General features: G+C 49.4%; 1 protein-coding gene across 1 annotated transcript in view; it reads left to right on the top strand.

The window, feature by feature from the left end:
* The first annotated feature begins 228 nt into the window (after positions 1 to 228).
* The window catches only part of HSD17B12 (hydroxysteroid 17-beta dehydrogenase 12), a 76,652-nt gene continuing 60,439 nt past the window's right edge, over positions 229 to 16,441 (top strand). The window contains 2 exon segments of the mRNA XM_035552151.1: positions 229 to 333; positions 336 to 624. Coding sequence (XP_035408044.1) covers positions 229 to 333; positions 336 to 624 — 394 coding nt within the window.

Genomic DNA, 16,441 nt, shown 5'->3' with positions numbered 1-16,441 from the left:
CCTTGCCGAGCCCCCCCGGAGCCCGCGCTAAGGGCCAGGGGGCGGCGGGGGGGGGGCCCCGGGGCCGCGTCCGGGGGCGAGGCGGAGCCTGAGCATTTTATGAATGGGCTCATATGACGTCAAGGGGGGCGGGAGGAGAGGCTCCCCTACCCGCCAATCCCGCGAGGCCCCCGTGCCGGAGGGCCAACCGCGGCGCGGCCTCCGCCTGACGGCCATCTCCGCCGGCCAATGGCGGCGCGGGAGCCGTGCCGACCACGCGGGGCTCGGGCCGCAAGTAGTACGGGGGCGCGCGGCCGCTCTCTGCCTCCCCCCTCCCTCCCGGCGCGGCGGGCGGGGCCGCCGGCGTTGCCCGGCGACGGCGGGGGCCGAGCGGCGGCTCAGCCAATGGCGGCCGCGCGGGGGCGGGCCCGGCGGCGGCTGCGGGGCGGCGGTGGCCGGGAGGGCCCATTGGGCTGGCGGCGGCCGGCGGCATGGTGCCCGCCGCGGGGCTGCTCTGGTGGGTGGGCGCGCTGGGCGCGCTCTACGCGGCGGCGCGGGGCGCGCTCGGCCTGCTGGGCGCCCTGCGCGTCTGGGGGCTCGGCGCCGGCCGCGCCGCGCTGGGGCCGGCCCTGGGCGCGTGGGCAGGTGAGTGCGGGCGGGGGGGGCGGGTAACGGCCGGTTTGGGCGGGGGTAACGGTCGGCGGGGGGGGGCTGGGTAAGGGTTTTGGGGACCCCCCCTCCTGCCCCCAAGGGGCTGCCCCTGCTGGAGGGCGCCTGCAGGAGGCCGAGAGTCCCCTCTGGAGAAATGCCCCTTCCCCTGCTGCCCCCCCCCCCCCCCAGCCCTCCCCTTCTGGGGTCGGTGTGCGCGCTCCCGGTGCCCCCGCCGTGCCCAGCTCAGGAGAGCCCCACAAAAGCTTCCCCCCTGTAGGAAGCTTTTCTTTTTTATTTATTTTTTCTTTTTTCCCCTCGCCGTGTGTTCGCCCCTGGCTGGGCTCGGGGGCTCCCTGCGTTCCCCCGTGCCGGGGGCGTTGCGTCCACGTGGGGTCCGTGGGCGCGTTGTGAGGAGTGCGGCGAAAGTTCCTGGCCGGCTGCTGCGTGCTGTAATTCCCCCCCCCCCGTAAATCGCTAGCGGCAGCCAGGAACGACGCTTCGCTTGCCTGGGAAGCGCTTCGGCGAAACAGCCCCCGGGCCTGGTGCGAGCGCGGTGCCAAGGAGCCGCCGCGGTGGCCCAGCAGGGACAGGGCCGTGCCTCGCCTTCCCCTCCCGGGCAGCCCTGCGGGGTTGGACCCGAGCCCTGGGGTCCCCTCCTGGCTGCCTCTGGGGCCACGGGGAGGGTGACTTGCTGTTGTTTTAGGAAGCCGCCTCTTCTTCCCGGATAAGATGGGGGGGGAAAAGAAAAAACAAAAAGCTTTCTCTCTTCAGTAAATGGTGAAATGAAGCCGAGATCCCGTGGCGCTTCCGTCTAGAGGGAGCTCGGGAGGGCTCCTCTCCAACCTCCCGCTCGGAACCAGGGGTCCTGGGACAAACTTTATCTTTTATTTTCCCGGCTCAAGATTGCGAAGCTCGTAATGAGAAATGACTTCTGCTTTCACTTTCTTGCACCAGAAGTGGTGTGTGAACTGGAGGCGAAGTTTCTTTTGGCCGTTTACTTGGCCATATTACACTCAAGGAAAAGTCTGGTTGTCTTCCAGGCCTCACAGCTGCTTAGGAAAGCGTGCTCGTCTTCCCCCAGCGCCTTCCATCCAAACCAAGCTGAACGGTGCTCAGGCGCTGGGTGATTACAGCGTGCCTGTTAGTGGTGATGCCTTCTCATGTGGTGAATACAGCTGTACAGTTGTATTGGGGCCAACAAACGCTCGCAAAGATGAGCCTGCCTTAATTAGCTTCTTGGAGTTTATTCATTAATGTGCAAAAATAACCAAATGTGGGCAACTCGCTCTAGATTTCTTAAAAAAGAACTTGGAAGAGACCATTAATCAGGATGGTGCTCGCAACTGCCTCTGCCGTTCTGTAACTTATTTTTAGACAAAAACCCCACGTTCGGTCTTAAGCTGTTCTTTTCCTGGGTGAGTGCTGAGCAAGCACTTCCTTCAGCAGTAGCAAGGGTGGGTGACTGCTCCCTACCTGTCCTTGCTGGCTTCTACTTACCAGGGCTGGGCTTTGCTATGCGTGGTCCAGCATCTAGAAGCAGTGATTTCTGGGGGGCTGCTGAAGGAGATGTGAAAAATAGATGTAACTGGGTATACGAGCAGTGGGGTAGACAGCAATGTCTTAACAGCTAGGTCCTTTAAAAACCAAGAGTGTGCTGGGTGATTCCCAAGCTCTGAATGACTAGGAAGCTGGGGTAGGAGCAGGCTCTAAAAAGACCTTAACAATAATCTTATTATTGTACGTAATATGATGTGATGCTTATATGAAGGCAAAGAAGTGACAAGCTGGATTTTGTGCTTGTAAAGAGTTTGAATTAGATTTCATCTGTATGAATATGCTTCCTGTAGGCCCTGGAAACAGTGGCTTATAGAGCAGACCCCGATCATTAAGTTCTTGGGATAACCGTAGTAAAATAACTGTGGGGATAAATCATTTTAGTGACGATTTAGGAAGTCCTTACAAAGCACGTTCACTTAAGCCCTGACTAGAGCGCTAGCCAGGTAGTAACTTGTTGATAACTCGGAGAACAGCTTTTGCAAGCAATATCATTTTCAAGCTCCTTAGCATTATGTGAAACGAAGCTCTGTTAGCTGAATGGTTTGTTCGTGTTTACTTTTTCTGTTTTCTGAAAATAAATTTCAATCGCTCGCACAAACGAGCGCAGTCATGCTTTGCAGGGCCTTGGCGCTGTGCAACGACAGTTGGCAGACCCCCTCGTAAGTCGCTGCTGCAGATGAAAGCAGCCAGCCCGGCGCAGTGTGTGATGAGGCTGGGGAAACGAAGCGGGTGTCAGCGCTGCTAGCACTGCTCTCTGCAGGCCGTGAGAGGAGAGGCTCGGTGACACTCCCCCTTTTCCCTGCACCTGGAAGCTTGGCTGGTGTGCAGAGAGCTTTGCTCTCTCTCATGCTTTAGCAGAATCACTTGCTCAGGGGTTTATCGTCTTCAGCGCTTCAGATCTGTGGCGAGAGATGTTTTTGTAATGCTCACAGTAATAGGTGCTCTGCAAACATTTGTGTGCTAGTCTGAAATAAAGCATGGCACTTGTCAGCCCCAAAAGTAGTGCTACAAACACGTGAAAACACAGCAGCTTGCTTGTAACTCCTGGTCGTGGCAGCACAAGTCAAACATGCAGACGGGAGCACGTTACTGTGTTCTTGTAGGGTTGTTTGCAAGGTGCTTACGAAGGGTTACTGCACTAAAACGTGCCTCTAGAAACAATCTGTTGCAAGCCTCCTAATCCTGTCTGAGCTTCCCACAAGGGCTGTGCTCTAGCACATACGGCTTTTTCTTCTTTTCCCATTTGCCATGCGGTCTCCTGTGTTGCCGATCATCCAGCTCTCTCCCAGCGATCAGACCGGCTCCCAGCGTGTAATTTAGGCGATTTCTGCCAGTGTCTCCCTGGCCTTCCCTGCGTGCGGCCAAGCAGGCGCGGTGGAGCTGGGCTCTCTGACCCTCGTGCTCCGTCTGGGCCCAGCAGCTGGTGCCGTGCACTGATCCTGCTGAGACCTGGCCGGCTCTCGGAGGGGCTCCCTGCTGCTTTACGGGGGCTGGCTCGCTTGCTGGACAGTAGACAGGAGTGAGGCATACCGGAGCCTGTTTTCTGAGATTTTGCTGCCTCTATTTTTTTTTTTTTTTTTTATTGCACCATTTAGGTGCACTTTGCACTTGCCGTTTCTGCCTGCTTAAAATGTCTGCTCGGTGGGATTGCTCAACACTCGCTAAGCGCTCCTTTTTGCACGCGGATACGAGGCAGAGCCGGCGCTCAGCACCCAGACGGCCGCGTCCCGTCTCCAGTCCTGCTGCCTCCCTGCGGACAGGCTTCGGCAAGTCACTGCTGGGCCTGCGCCGGCTCCTGTTCAGGCCACATGCTTACGTGCAGTCACTGCCACCCACGGCATCAGCCCCGCTCGTCTGCATCGCTAGAGCTGAACTCGGTGCATTTCCATCCTGCTGCTGCTTTGAGATATGCTTTTCGTTTCTCAAGTGAAGCCTGGATGGAATGCTTCAGCAACGCAGAAGTAATGTCACGGGGGAGCTTACCTCAGAGTATGAGCGGGCTTTGCTGTAGTTAGCTGCAGGAACAGGTGCATGTGAGGGGGAGTTCAATGCTGTAGCATGGTCTCCCCACCCCAAAAAGGGGTTGCGGTGAGTAGAGGGCGGATGCTGTTTGCGTTAAGGGGGAAGGACCACCCATCTCTGATAGCCTGGGAGAAATGCTTGTGGGGTTATTAGCCCAGGGGATGAATAGCTGTGTTATTTGAAGCTGGCTTATTCCCTTCAACCTTCTGTATGTTATAAAGTATGAATGCTTCTAATGGAAACCCGTTCCTTGAAACTAGAGAACTTAGGCAAGGAAGCGGCCTAGGGTAGTAACTTGCTTCTCTTTCTTTATGACACTTTGTTGGCCAGCGTGCTTCCCTCCCCTTGGGACGGATGACACGTGAAGCCCCCACCTGAACAGGTGGAAGAGAAGAAATTGCTTTGTGCAGAGTAGCATGGAGGTGACCCTCAGGTAGCTCCAGCAGTCAGTCATACTGAGCTGTGCTGGGTGTTGGAGGCAATTGGGTCAACGCGTGCCTGTGTGGGGAGGCCTGAGGGTCACTCCCAATCCGTGGGGCTGGGGACACCCTGCTGCAGAAGGGGTGACAGTGAGAAAATCTTTCCTAATGCTTCTAACAGAAAGGCCAAATGTGATTCTTCAGGACTAGGTATGAACATAAGCAGAGAAGCTCGTGGGCGGAGCATCTCATGTTGAGTGTATTAAACACTCGCCTGAATAGACTTAGGGTTGCTGCTCATAACTTCAGATGACTTCTGTTGATCATTTATTGATAGGCTTTAGGAAACCTGGGTTCCTAGAGTAAAGCAGAACACTTTAATTACATTAATACGTGAAAATGCTAGAAATAGGGTTTCTTGGCTTCTTTGGTTTGGCCGTGTAGTATGTATAATTGTGGAAGAGGGTTCTTCTACCTTGAATCTGTTGGGTTTTTGTCTCCTGATTATTTAACCTTAATGTAATATTTTATGAAATCTGTGCAACTTCCCAGATTCCTAGAGCAGTAGAGCAGTACACAGTCACCCACAGGATGAATCACTGGCAGAGCTGAAAATCTGATCCACGACAGAAGCCCCTCTCCAGCTAACACTGGATACAAGCTGTATGCAGGCTTTTCTGCTGAGCTTCCGACTTACTCCTGTGCCCTCAGCAGGAGGTGGTGACACCTGAAATCCTGGAGCTTGGCTGCAGGTTTTGGAACAGACCTCTTGTGTAGCAGCTCTTAAAGCTGGAGATGGGATGTCCTGGGAAGCAGAGCCTCAGGAAAATGGTGCCTGTCCCATTGCTTCTTGTCCTTGTTTTTTCATTTTTATGGTGCCCTCCCTGCTTCTGTCTCTCCCCCAGTTCTCTCATACTTCTTTCATGACTCAGTTGTCTGTCCCAAAGCGGGTGGGAGACAGCTGTGCGGCCCAGGCTGAGGCAGCTCTTCATGCGCAGTGGTGGCTGGCTAGTTGGTGTGGCAGGAGGCAGTGTGTGTTCTGCACACGCTCCGCACCTTTGTGTCGGTTCCTAAATTCTGACCCCAGATCCTCCACTTGCTGGATTGTTTCTTCACCTTTCCTGATTTTTGCCAATTCTAGCCTGATTTGCCTGCTCGCTCCAACCTTCGGGGCCTCCGTGTTCGTGCTGATGCTCGGCCCTGTCCTGAGCCGTCTCGATCTGCCGACAGCAGGGCGGGCGACATCTAGGCTGTCCTCTGGCGGGTGCAGCGAGTGGTTGTGGAGGCCTTGCTGGTGGGCTCCAACAAGCTCTTTTCAACATCTGGGATGATGCTAGGTCTCGTATTGATCTGCTAGGTATGGAGTGCCTTGCAGGAAGCGAAACTTCCAGCCAGTCCATACACCGTAGTTTCAGTGCTCTTCTTCCCTGGCCTCGTTCTTGGGGACGGGCCAGTTGTGCTGGGCTATATCTAAACCTTCATTTTGTTAACTGAAATTCTGATGTTCTCTGGTGTTGAAAATGGGGGTGGGGGAATCTGTTCATCTGGAAGTCATCTCAGCAAAACTCTCGTGGTTTACAGGGAAAGAGGTGGATTTTCAAGATGCCAGCTCTGCGGAGTTACGGAGGGATCTCACCCCAGCTGGATCCGTCACTTCCACGCTGTCGCTGGTGGTGGTTAAAAGCAAAATGTGGAGGTTCTCATAGCAAACATTGCCTTGCCAACATGTGAAAATAATGTATTTGTTCAGGGAAATGTTAGTGTGACATACCAGTGTAGACTAACTTGTTTCCATCAGTTAGTAAGCTTTGGATCGAAACCACGTCTCTTATAAACTAACACAGAATTCATCTTACAGTTTTTTTGGTTCTAAAACTTATTTAGCTTGCTTGCTTTCAGCACAAATTCTGTACAAATAGGGAAAGTAGGTTTGAGTAAAAAATATATTGCGTTTTATAAATACATATTGTTTTAAGATAGTCTGAGGAAATTGGTATATATTTTAGCACTATGACTTGTGTCTAAGCAAGGGATGTTGATCATAACTAAGTGTTCAGTCTGTCCTGTGCGTCGTCTTGCTAGCTGTGGGTTTTCTGCAGTCTGAAGCTTTGCTTTTATTCTTGAAATATCTTTATTCTTTAATAAAAGAAAGGACAGTGATTATGATATGTTCTTAACACAATTTGATGTATTTCTTCCCTTTATGGTGTGTCTTGATAACTTTGATGCAAGCTACTTCCTCTAGCCATGGTGGTCATCTTTGGGGTGAAGATGTTCCCTAATTCAACAGTGCGTTAGTTTTTGGGGGGTGGTCTTTCCTGGAGAAACTGGTTAGTTTCCCCAGTGGCGGCAGTACAGTGCTGTGCCATGCCCCAGCTGGCCCCATTCGTGTGGTGATGCCTGCATAAATGCCCTGTCTCTTGTGGGGCAGAACTGCCTGCCTGGCCTCGTCCTAGGGAAGGCGCACGGGTTCTGGTCAGCCGGGTCAGGATACCGTGGTCAGCCTGTGCGGAGGTGGTGGTAAGAACAACCTCCTGTGCTCTTCCTCATGCCCGGCTTCTAAAAGGTGCCAGGGGGTTCTCTTGGGCCAGAAAAGAGAAGAGCAATGGCAGGCCCCCCATCCACGCTCAGAGGAGTGGGGGGCACTGCTGGAGGCCATTTCTAGTGTCCGTTCCCCTGGGGGAAGCTGTAAAGTGTTCTGATCAGGAAGCTGCCGTAAGTTGAGACAGGAGAGCTGCAAGGGTAGGACGTCCAGAGGTGTGCGTGTGGGAGAGCAGCGAACAGAAAAGGAGGGATGGGGCAGGAGGCTCATAGGGTCAACGAGGGGTCCGGAGGGGTCCGACCTGTTGTGGCTGCTGCTTTCCAGAGCAGTCGGTGGACGCTTTTGTAGCGTTGCATCTATGGGCGAGGGATGGAAACTTCTCCGAGCTTCCTTTTCTCCATGCTGGGGCTGGGAAGAGCTGAAGAGCCCCGTGACCCGGTTGTTTGGCAGGGGGCTGTGGGCAAGAGGTGGGCGGATTGTGGCGAGGACCTTGGGAGCACCCAAACCTCGGCCGCTCAGCAGGAGCCATGCCAGCTGTGGCCCAGGCGTGTGACAAGGACAGCGGCCGGCCCCCATGCGCCATGCCGCATCCAGCCCACGCTGCACCCACCGGTGCTTCCTCTGCCTCCCCGACCCCATCCTCCAGCGGGAAGACTCCGACCCTCCCGTGGGGAGGCGGCGCGGCACCTTGGCTGGGGCTGGGACGTTTAAGGAGGCTTCCTGGCGGCCTCGTTTTTGTAGGAAAATCTGGGAGTTTTCCACTAGGGAAAACACTGCAAGTTTTCAAGGGCTCAGAGTGAAATATAGAAGGCGTCAGTGGCTGTTGCTGTATTTAGAAACAGGAGGGGAAAGGGAGTGCCTTCCGAGCTTTTCCTTGAGTCTTTTTAACGCGAGCACCTATTGCGAGACAGCCGATGCAAATAAAACACTCAACGATTTCTAAATCGCTTTAACATACGTCTCCCCCTAATGCTTGATGGTAAGATACTGAGTGCATTTCTTGTGAGACAGCTGTTACCTTCCAAATTGATTCATCTAGGTGTGTTATCATCCCCCTCCCCGAATGGTGGACAGAAATAATTAAAGCAAATGTAATCAAGAGTGTGGGGGTGAAAGGGACGTCTGTGGAACGTAATTCCCAAACAATCACATTTTAGGTAGAACAATATAAATATTCCCAGGCCAAAAAATAGAAGCTAGCCTTCACATTTGATCAGTCTCTAGCGCTGTGTCTTCGTCTTTCAGCTCTCCACGACCCCCTTTTTATGAATGGTAGCTTTTGCTCGATTGAGGAGACATCGGTTCTGTGTTCCTGCTTAAAAATCTGCGGGCTAGAGGGTGCTGGCGAGCACTTGAGTAATCTTTCTGACAATGCGGAGAAGAAAGACTTTTCCGAAAGGTGTGGTTTGAGCTTGTTTAAGCCTCCGTTCGAGAACTGCAGTGCACAAAAGCAAGATAATCAGATGACTTCTAATTTGAGCAAAACTGCAGTTGTGTATCAGATCCTAGTGCATGAGCTAGGATGTAAAATGCAGGCTTTAAACAAGATATTGCAGGGTACCTCTTGCTTTTTGTCAAAGGCAGGGTATCTTTTGAAGATAAGTTTAATGGCTTTTCAACAACTTCAGGCTTTGTCTTTTTTTTGTATGAACAGTCTATTTGAATAGATCGCTCCTCATCGTAATTAGGTAACTTCTGTTCCAAAGACTCTAGAAATTGAAATTATACTTGTGTTACTTCTCTTCATTTTCAGGAGTTGTCTTTGTAACGTCTTGGCAGCTGAATAAAGGCTTGCCAGCTACATCAGCTCTTATCTGTGGTTGCCATTGCATCTTTTTAACAGCACATTATCTACTAAATATGCTCTTAAGCCATTTTTGCCTATGACAACAGGAGAAGCTATTTCCAGTGTGACCGTGAGGGCTCCACTTTTAACGGGAATAGGTCCTGTTTAGGGTGGGAGGTGCCCTGTAAATGAACTAGTCTGCCCTGTTCTGTGCTTGGGAACTGGAGATCGGTGTGACCTGAAACTTTGGGTCGTCCCCTTCGGTGGGAAGAGAAGCACTACCTTTTACCAGAAGATACACTGGGATCTCAGAAGAAGAAGATATCAGTTCTCACGTAACGTGTGTGCTACTCGCAGGAGCCGTCTAGGCTAATTAGTGTTCTAAACCCTGCAGTTCAGTTCCCTAATTTAAGTGCTGGAGGCTTTCACCTGTAGTTGTCGGATCAGTTTCAGCCCACACTTAAGCACGTGGATTTAGCAGGGATGCAGGAGGTCGACCACCTCACCTCGAAGCTGCAGGCGAAGCACAGTCCCGCGGGCCTTGCGTGGGGAGCTGTGGGCTGGCGGAAAGGGGAGCAGCCCCGCAGGCTTTCACGGCAACGTGGTAAACCTTTCTTGTCCCTGTGTGCAGGGCTGTATAAAATTCCCTGGGTGATGATCCCCATGCAGCTGTGTTGGGGTTTCACATGCCGAAGCTTCAGTGCTGCAGCTTCCCTCCTTTGGAGCAGGTTCCGTGGTTCAGGCGTGGACTTGTCGCCACTTGAGCTGTTCTGCTGAACCCGTATTTTCATACCTCCGTGTCCCTAGAGCTAGTGCGAACTTCTCGGCGTACAGCTTGTTTTAATGGTGCTTCTAGCCAAAATGAATAAAATATCACTAGCTGTCTTCCTGCCTCAATTTCTGTTCTACTTCAGAGCAGTTAGGATCTCTAAGAGGTTAACTCCCTGTTCCGTACATGGCTTCTGAGTGAAATCTCTCCAAGTCTCACTTTGTGGTCGTGCTCCTTTTTCCACAGATAGGTAGAATCCATAAAGTCTGCAGTCTGAATCTGTTTCTCGATGTTTGTGTTGAAGGGGGAGAAGTAACCGTACTGTGTGTAGCGGGGAGGCAGAACTGGACTGCTCCCAACAGCGAGCAGTTGTCAGCTCCTCCACTTCTGTCTGCCTCGTGTGGTCCGTGATGTGATGAGAACACACCAAGAGGGGAAGACCTTGGAAACATCCCGGAATAAAACAAATGCACTTGGTGCGCTCAGATCCTGCCCTCTCCCTAGCTGTCAGGAGCCGAAGCGTCAACCTGGAAGCAAATGTTAATGCTGCCAGTGCTAACTGCAGGCTGTGCAGACTGGCCTGGGGAGTGAGGAGCAGCCTGACCCAAGCTCGAGTTGTTTTTTGTTGTGTGGCTGCTCAGAGAATCATCTGGCCCTGGAACATCAGCAGGCCAGTAATGCAGAGTTTAAGTAGATCACGAGCAAAGGTTTGGCTCTACAAAAGCAGCAAAACCCAGGCTAGACATGAGTTGTTATCCACATGTGATACGTGTAGGGGAATTCCTCGTGAGCACTGATTGCTGGCCATGACTACTTCAGACCATGATAAATGGGTGGTCTGAAATAGCAGGTAGGAGCTGCTATATATACCCTGCATGTGTTAAGCCGAGGAGTTGAACTCTGCATGGCAGCAGGTTTGGGCTTGTGGATTTATTAATATATTGAGTATGTGACCACACACTCAAAATAGTAAGTGCTTTTTTTATGTCCCCTTTATGTCTTCCTCTCTCATAGCCCCCTGGGGATCAGAAGTCAAACAAAAGTGGCTGCTTGTGTGGTTTTGGCTTCAGGAGTACCTCTGTTTTTGGGGAGGGGGCAGCTGGAATTTGAATTTATAAGGGATTGGTGCAAAACTTAGTAGTATGTGTGAATCTGTTGTACAGAGGTCCCCCATAGCTGCTGGAAAACCTAAAGGGTCCACAGATCCAAAGGGCTGAAAAATCCCTATTCTACTTTAAAAATAAAAATAAGATTTAAAAAAAAGGGCCATGGTATTTCTGGAACACTTCTTGTTTAGAGGATTTTTAGATGTTAAAACAGTCACACAGCAGAAATGTGTCTTAGCAGTTGTCAGTTATACACTTTTTAAAAGGTCTCTAAGAATGGAAATAGCTTTCAGAAGGATTAGTCTTTGTGGGCTTTTCAAAGTCTTCACTGAAATTCAGCAAAAAAAAAAAAAACCAACAATCTGTTTCATATTCTGTTGGAAAATCAAGAGGTCAGAAAATCCCTGTACAGCGTTGTGTAACTTTTTGTCATACACAGTGCAGGGCAGGTGTATTTGCTGATAGATGTGTGTATACTTATATTTTTTTTCACTTGGTGTGTGAAATCTGAGTCTTTCCTAGAATATATACCTTTAGAAAGGGTTATTTCTGTGTGTAATATGCCGGTGCAGAGAATGGGAAGGTTACAGCACAGGGTTATTATGTTTCTTGTAACGTGTTTTAATATGGCTTGGGCTCTTAAATGAAAGGCTCTGGGAGAGCCCTTGCAGCTATTGCATCACTTGCTAAAAATAGAATCTGTGCTGCATAAGGCAGCTTGTCTGCAGTGTGGATAGACTCGAGAAATTAGGGTTTCTTGTGAATGATGTTCAGTCGTTTTTGCTTCTCGGCTAAGCAGGTTTTTAGTCTTAATTTTGAGGCAAAATGAAGCAAAAGGTTTTCTTATTTTTTGTCCCTGGGGGTGGGCTGGGTTTGGAAGTAGCAGTGTCCACAGTTCTGTCTGCAGCATGAGTCTAAAAATACATTTTTAATCTTACTAAAACTACAACTTAAAGACACTGATAAATATGTTGTTATATTGTAATTTTCTGGGGAAGGAGAGAAAAGAATTGCTTTGTGCAGCACAAGGTAGTCTGCCACTCTCATCAATCACTTAAAATTTAGGAGTATTTTTTAAATTGCAATTATACAATGCAAACAAAGTATAAAGCTAATCTGAATTCTTATTTAAAAAAAAAATCTGAATCCTTTCCCTTGAAAATAGAAGGTATGTTCTACAGTGATTTTTTTCCTCTCTTATTCTGAAATCTTAGTCAAGCTGTACCAGCAAGGGAGTGTGTTTGTATTCCAGTGGTGTTGCTGAACCAGACAGGTCTGCAGCACAGCATTTTATTTTTAGACTCTAGGTTGCCATTTTTATCCTGTAAAAAATATTCATCAGCGTCTGGGTGACAGGCCATCAGTTTTTATAAATGTGTCAGAACACGTTTTTTCCACCTCTCTCTCCCTCCTTCTCCTTTTATGCCCTGCTGTATACAATCCCTTTTGGGGGGAAAGGGAGAGGGGTGCGGGTTTTAATTCATGCACTGGATTTTTCAATTCACAGATCTTTAGCGTCACCCGGTTCATTCATCTTCTGTGCTCGGCTGCTTACGCAGCTTCGCTTATTGTCTGTAATGGGTGAACTGCTCTGGTGTATAGAGCTGGAGGGGATGGGAGGGGGAAATGGCTCTGGTGCTCCACTGGCTGCATCACCACGCACCCCCAAAACGCACGGATGTGGCCGTGGCAGCGCTGCCGAGAAATGCCCTGAACCTTTATGTGAAGCTATCTATCAGGTATAAAATTACTTCCTGGAGAAGCTATTCAAGATCTCCTTGCCGTAAATTTGTATAGGTCAGATGGCTTCTGAAAATAGAAGTGGGGACACCTCTCGTGGCCTGGGATGAGGAGAAGGGGCTAGTGCGTGCCGGTAGGAGCTTTAAGGAATGAGCTTTTAGGATGATCGGGCAGTGACTCTCAGCTAGCACAAATTTCCTCTCGTGGCAGGAGTGCCGTGTGCTACAGGTGCTTGCTTGCATTGAAGAACCTCCGCATTGTGGCTGCCCTGTCCATGGGTGAACTTTCCTATTCCCTGGTCCCCAGCACTGTCACAGCTTGTTAGCGAGTGACTTTTAGCTTCGCTTCTTTGTACTGAGGAGGAGCTGCTGCTTGGGGCAGCGGCGTGCAGGACCAGGTGCTACTGGAGCTGAGGTAGCTCGTGGCTTAGCAGGGCCGTGGGCCGCGCGGTGCGCTAGCTGGGCACGAAGGCCTGGAGCAAATGGCGGGGGCCTTGTGCTTCAAACACTGGAAGAGAGTCTCACTGGGTGAGACAAGGCAAAATGGTGCAAGTATTCCACCTGTAGCTGAAGGTCTGGTTAACTCTGGCCTGAGCAGTTTTGGTTTATTGATAACTTTAAAAACTTCTGAAGTCTTGGCAGCAGTGGTACCCGAGATGGTTCATTGGGGCACTTGAGTGCTATTCAGGGTAACAGTAGGAGGCACTGGAATGCTATGCTGGGTAATGATAGGTAGTCACAAATGTAAGAGCAACAAATTGATTAGGATGGATGGTCACTTTCTTTTTACCTTAAAAATGGAGATTCGGTGTGCTTAGACTCCACGTGAGCACGTGTTGGTTAGCTTTCTTTAGCAGGGGAGAAAGGATTGGATTTTGATCTTATTTGTAGAGGCACTGTAGACTTGAGACCTTCCTGCGAAGGATTCTCAGGTCCAATCATGCACCTTTTGTCTATGTGCATACAATATATGGAGCATGTGGAGTGGTTTGTGTGGTAACCTCCCTATGTGTGTGTAATTAAAAAGTAGCTTATCAGAGGTATGCTTTATCAATTATATTTCTGCTGTGCAAGATAACGATATGCATTTCTCGGGGTTAAAACTTGTCGTTGGCTTCTACACAGATAAGTAGCTGTCCTGATTTGTGATGTACTTTCCTAAAAATGGAACTTTTTCCCCTTCTCATTTTACGTGCTAGGGTTTGTAAGCCCTAGGAAAGTGGCCCTGTGGAAAAAGATAGAGTGGTAGGTGGTATTCCAGCATAAATGAAGTAGCCCATATATTTCAGATTTTTGATATCTTTTGAAATCAAGTTGTAAATAAGAGGTTAAGAATTTGGGGCTGGACCTGAAATGGCTTACTGTCACGAGGGGTAATGATACCCAGGTTGGATAAATGTTACTGGAGAAAGCAGTGTAAGGAAGAAACACTTCAGTGACCGCATGAAGTGAGCACAGCCGTGGCTGGTCCAGGCTGGCTTGTCCACACGTGAGGCTGCTCCTGTGCAGGAAGGCTGATGAAGAGGATGGTGCAGCTCTGGCTGGGTTCATGGTTCTTGAGCTCTCCAGGAGATTCTGTGGGAGATGACTTGGGTCTGGATGGCCTTACCAGCTCAAAGCTGGCACGGCTGTGTTATGTGATTGTCGGCCCCTGAGAGTGTCTGTAGCTCTCTTTCTTCCCAGAAAGCATCTACTCATCTTTCCCAGAGAATGTTTCGTCTTGGGCACAGTGACCCATGTAGACTTATGTGCTGCAAGTGTTTCTTATCTTTGGCACAAGGCAGAGTGCAGATGAGGATGATGAAGTGTCTGAGCAGTTCTGCAGCTTGGGGGTTCATTGCAGCTGGATTTTTTTTTGAGGTCTTGCCAATCACCATCTACAGTGTCGCTTTTCTAGTGTGTGCTGTGCTCCCTGGTTTTCCTATTTTTGGTACATTGTTGATGGATTGAAATTTTTTCCAGCTCGCACTTGAAGTGAAGATTTTAATCATGGAGATGGAAAAGGAGCATGATTTTTCTAGTGGATGGAATACCTTTAGATCATTTTGATATTTTAAATGTATTTAATCACTTCTTAAACTTCGTTTTCTACCTGCAAACCTCTAGTCAAAAGACATTCTGATAGACTTCTATCAAAGGGTTGCCTGAATGTCTAACCTTAAAACGTTTTTATATGTTGGATTTACTAGTTTAATAAATAAAATGACTTGGAAGTCCACAATGTCAATGTAAAGGGTGGAAGGAGAGCTAAGTGATCAGTGTCACTTACTGTGATTAGGAGCTGGTAGAGAAAGCACCAAATCTAAAGCTCGCACTTCACTTCCAAAAGGAGAGAAGGAGGGGGTGCTATTTTCCATGCAGGGTGTAGTTAAGCTGTGTAGCTTCCTGTTGCAGCCTGTATTGGATGCTAAAGGCTAATATTGATTTAAAGAAAAAATACTAGTGTAATAGATCTTGATAGCTTTTTCTCCTGTGAATCTGTCCAAAATCTCCAGCTGTAGTCCACCAAATCCTGGAGTTGCTAGCTGGAAACAGAAAGAGTATCCTGGAGAGAGGTGTTGCTGTGCTTGGCCTCTTCTTAAATTCTCTCCTCAGCACTACCAGAGACCACATCTTGGGTGCATTGGATCTCTCTTCTGAGGTGGAAGGTCTGTTCTTGGGATACAGCTCTTCCTCTGAGGGGGCTCATCTGCTGGTTTCCCCTCACTTTCAGTGTACCCAGTTGGATACGTGCAAATGGAGGGAACAGGTGAATAATAACTGGGTGTTTTTATTAAGTTAGCTGTGTTTTTTTCTAGTGACCTGATGCTTCAGGATGTGCCGTGACTGTACTGAATGATGCATTAGGCTTGAAAATGTACTCAAACCTTCATTTAAAGGGTTCTTCGAGACCATGTTTTGTATAATTCTGAATAGTTCAGGACCTAATTATGAGGCTATGAAATGTCAACCAATGTTTTAAAGCAATAGAGAGAAGGTTTTCTTTAGCCAATGCATTATGAGATCTCTTATGAGGTACAGCAAAGAATTATGGCTTTTAACACCTCCAATGTGATCTTAAAAACCTGTTAGATGGCTTCATTGCTTCATTCATGCCCCAAATTTGTTTGGAGGCTGATGAATTCACTGCAAATATGGAGATGCTTGTGTAAGATGACTGAAGTTATTGCCAGCACAAATGATGGTGGTCTGACATTTTGGATTGCTCTGCTGCCTGCAGAATGAACACCTCGGAGAATGTAGCATCGCCTCAGCCCCGAGCAGGGTGCTTTCACCACTTACTGAGGGGGGCTCTTATGTCTAGCTGTGATTTGTCGACCAGCTCTAATTCACTGAAACCTTTTAGTTGCACACTTATCCATGAAGTGACACCTCTGGCAGTGGCTACCCAAGTAGCTTTACATTGTCTACTGCAGAATGAGTTCAGCACTGAAAAGCTGTTCTCCACCTCATGCCCTGTGTTGATGTACTCTGGTTAAATGAGGAGAGTATATTTGCTGCACCTGTAGCCCAAGAGCTACTTTCTTTAGGGGCTCTTAAGGATGGACAAGTTTGGTGTTTTTTTCATGTTTCTGAGGGGGGAGTCTGGGAAATACTCGCGCTATCTTGCTTTGGCTCAAATGCAGAACTGATAGGTCTCCTGTATCATGGGGTCATGGGCTGTTTGATGGATGTGGAAGCCCAGGAGGATAAAGGGAACTTCTGTCTTCCTGTCTTCTGCATACAAAAGCACTCACCAGCATCCTGTTACAAATGTAAGAACTTTGCTACTTTCAAGGTTTTTATTTGGGAAAATATGCAGAAGTAAGGAAGTTCAGATTATGCTGTTCGTAAGGGGAGAAGGGAGTGTCCCTGTTAATCCAGCCCCGTC

This window comes from Cygnus atratus, chromosome 5 (assembly GCF_013377495.2).
Source record: "Cygnus atratus isolate AKBS03 ecotype Queensland, Australia chromosome 5, CAtr_DNAZoo_HiC_assembly, whole genome shotgun sequence".
NCBI lineage: Eukaryota > Metazoa > Chordata > Aves > Anseriformes > Anatidae > Cygnus > Cygnus atratus.
This window is presented reverse-complemented; position numbering and strand designations above follow the sequence as displayed.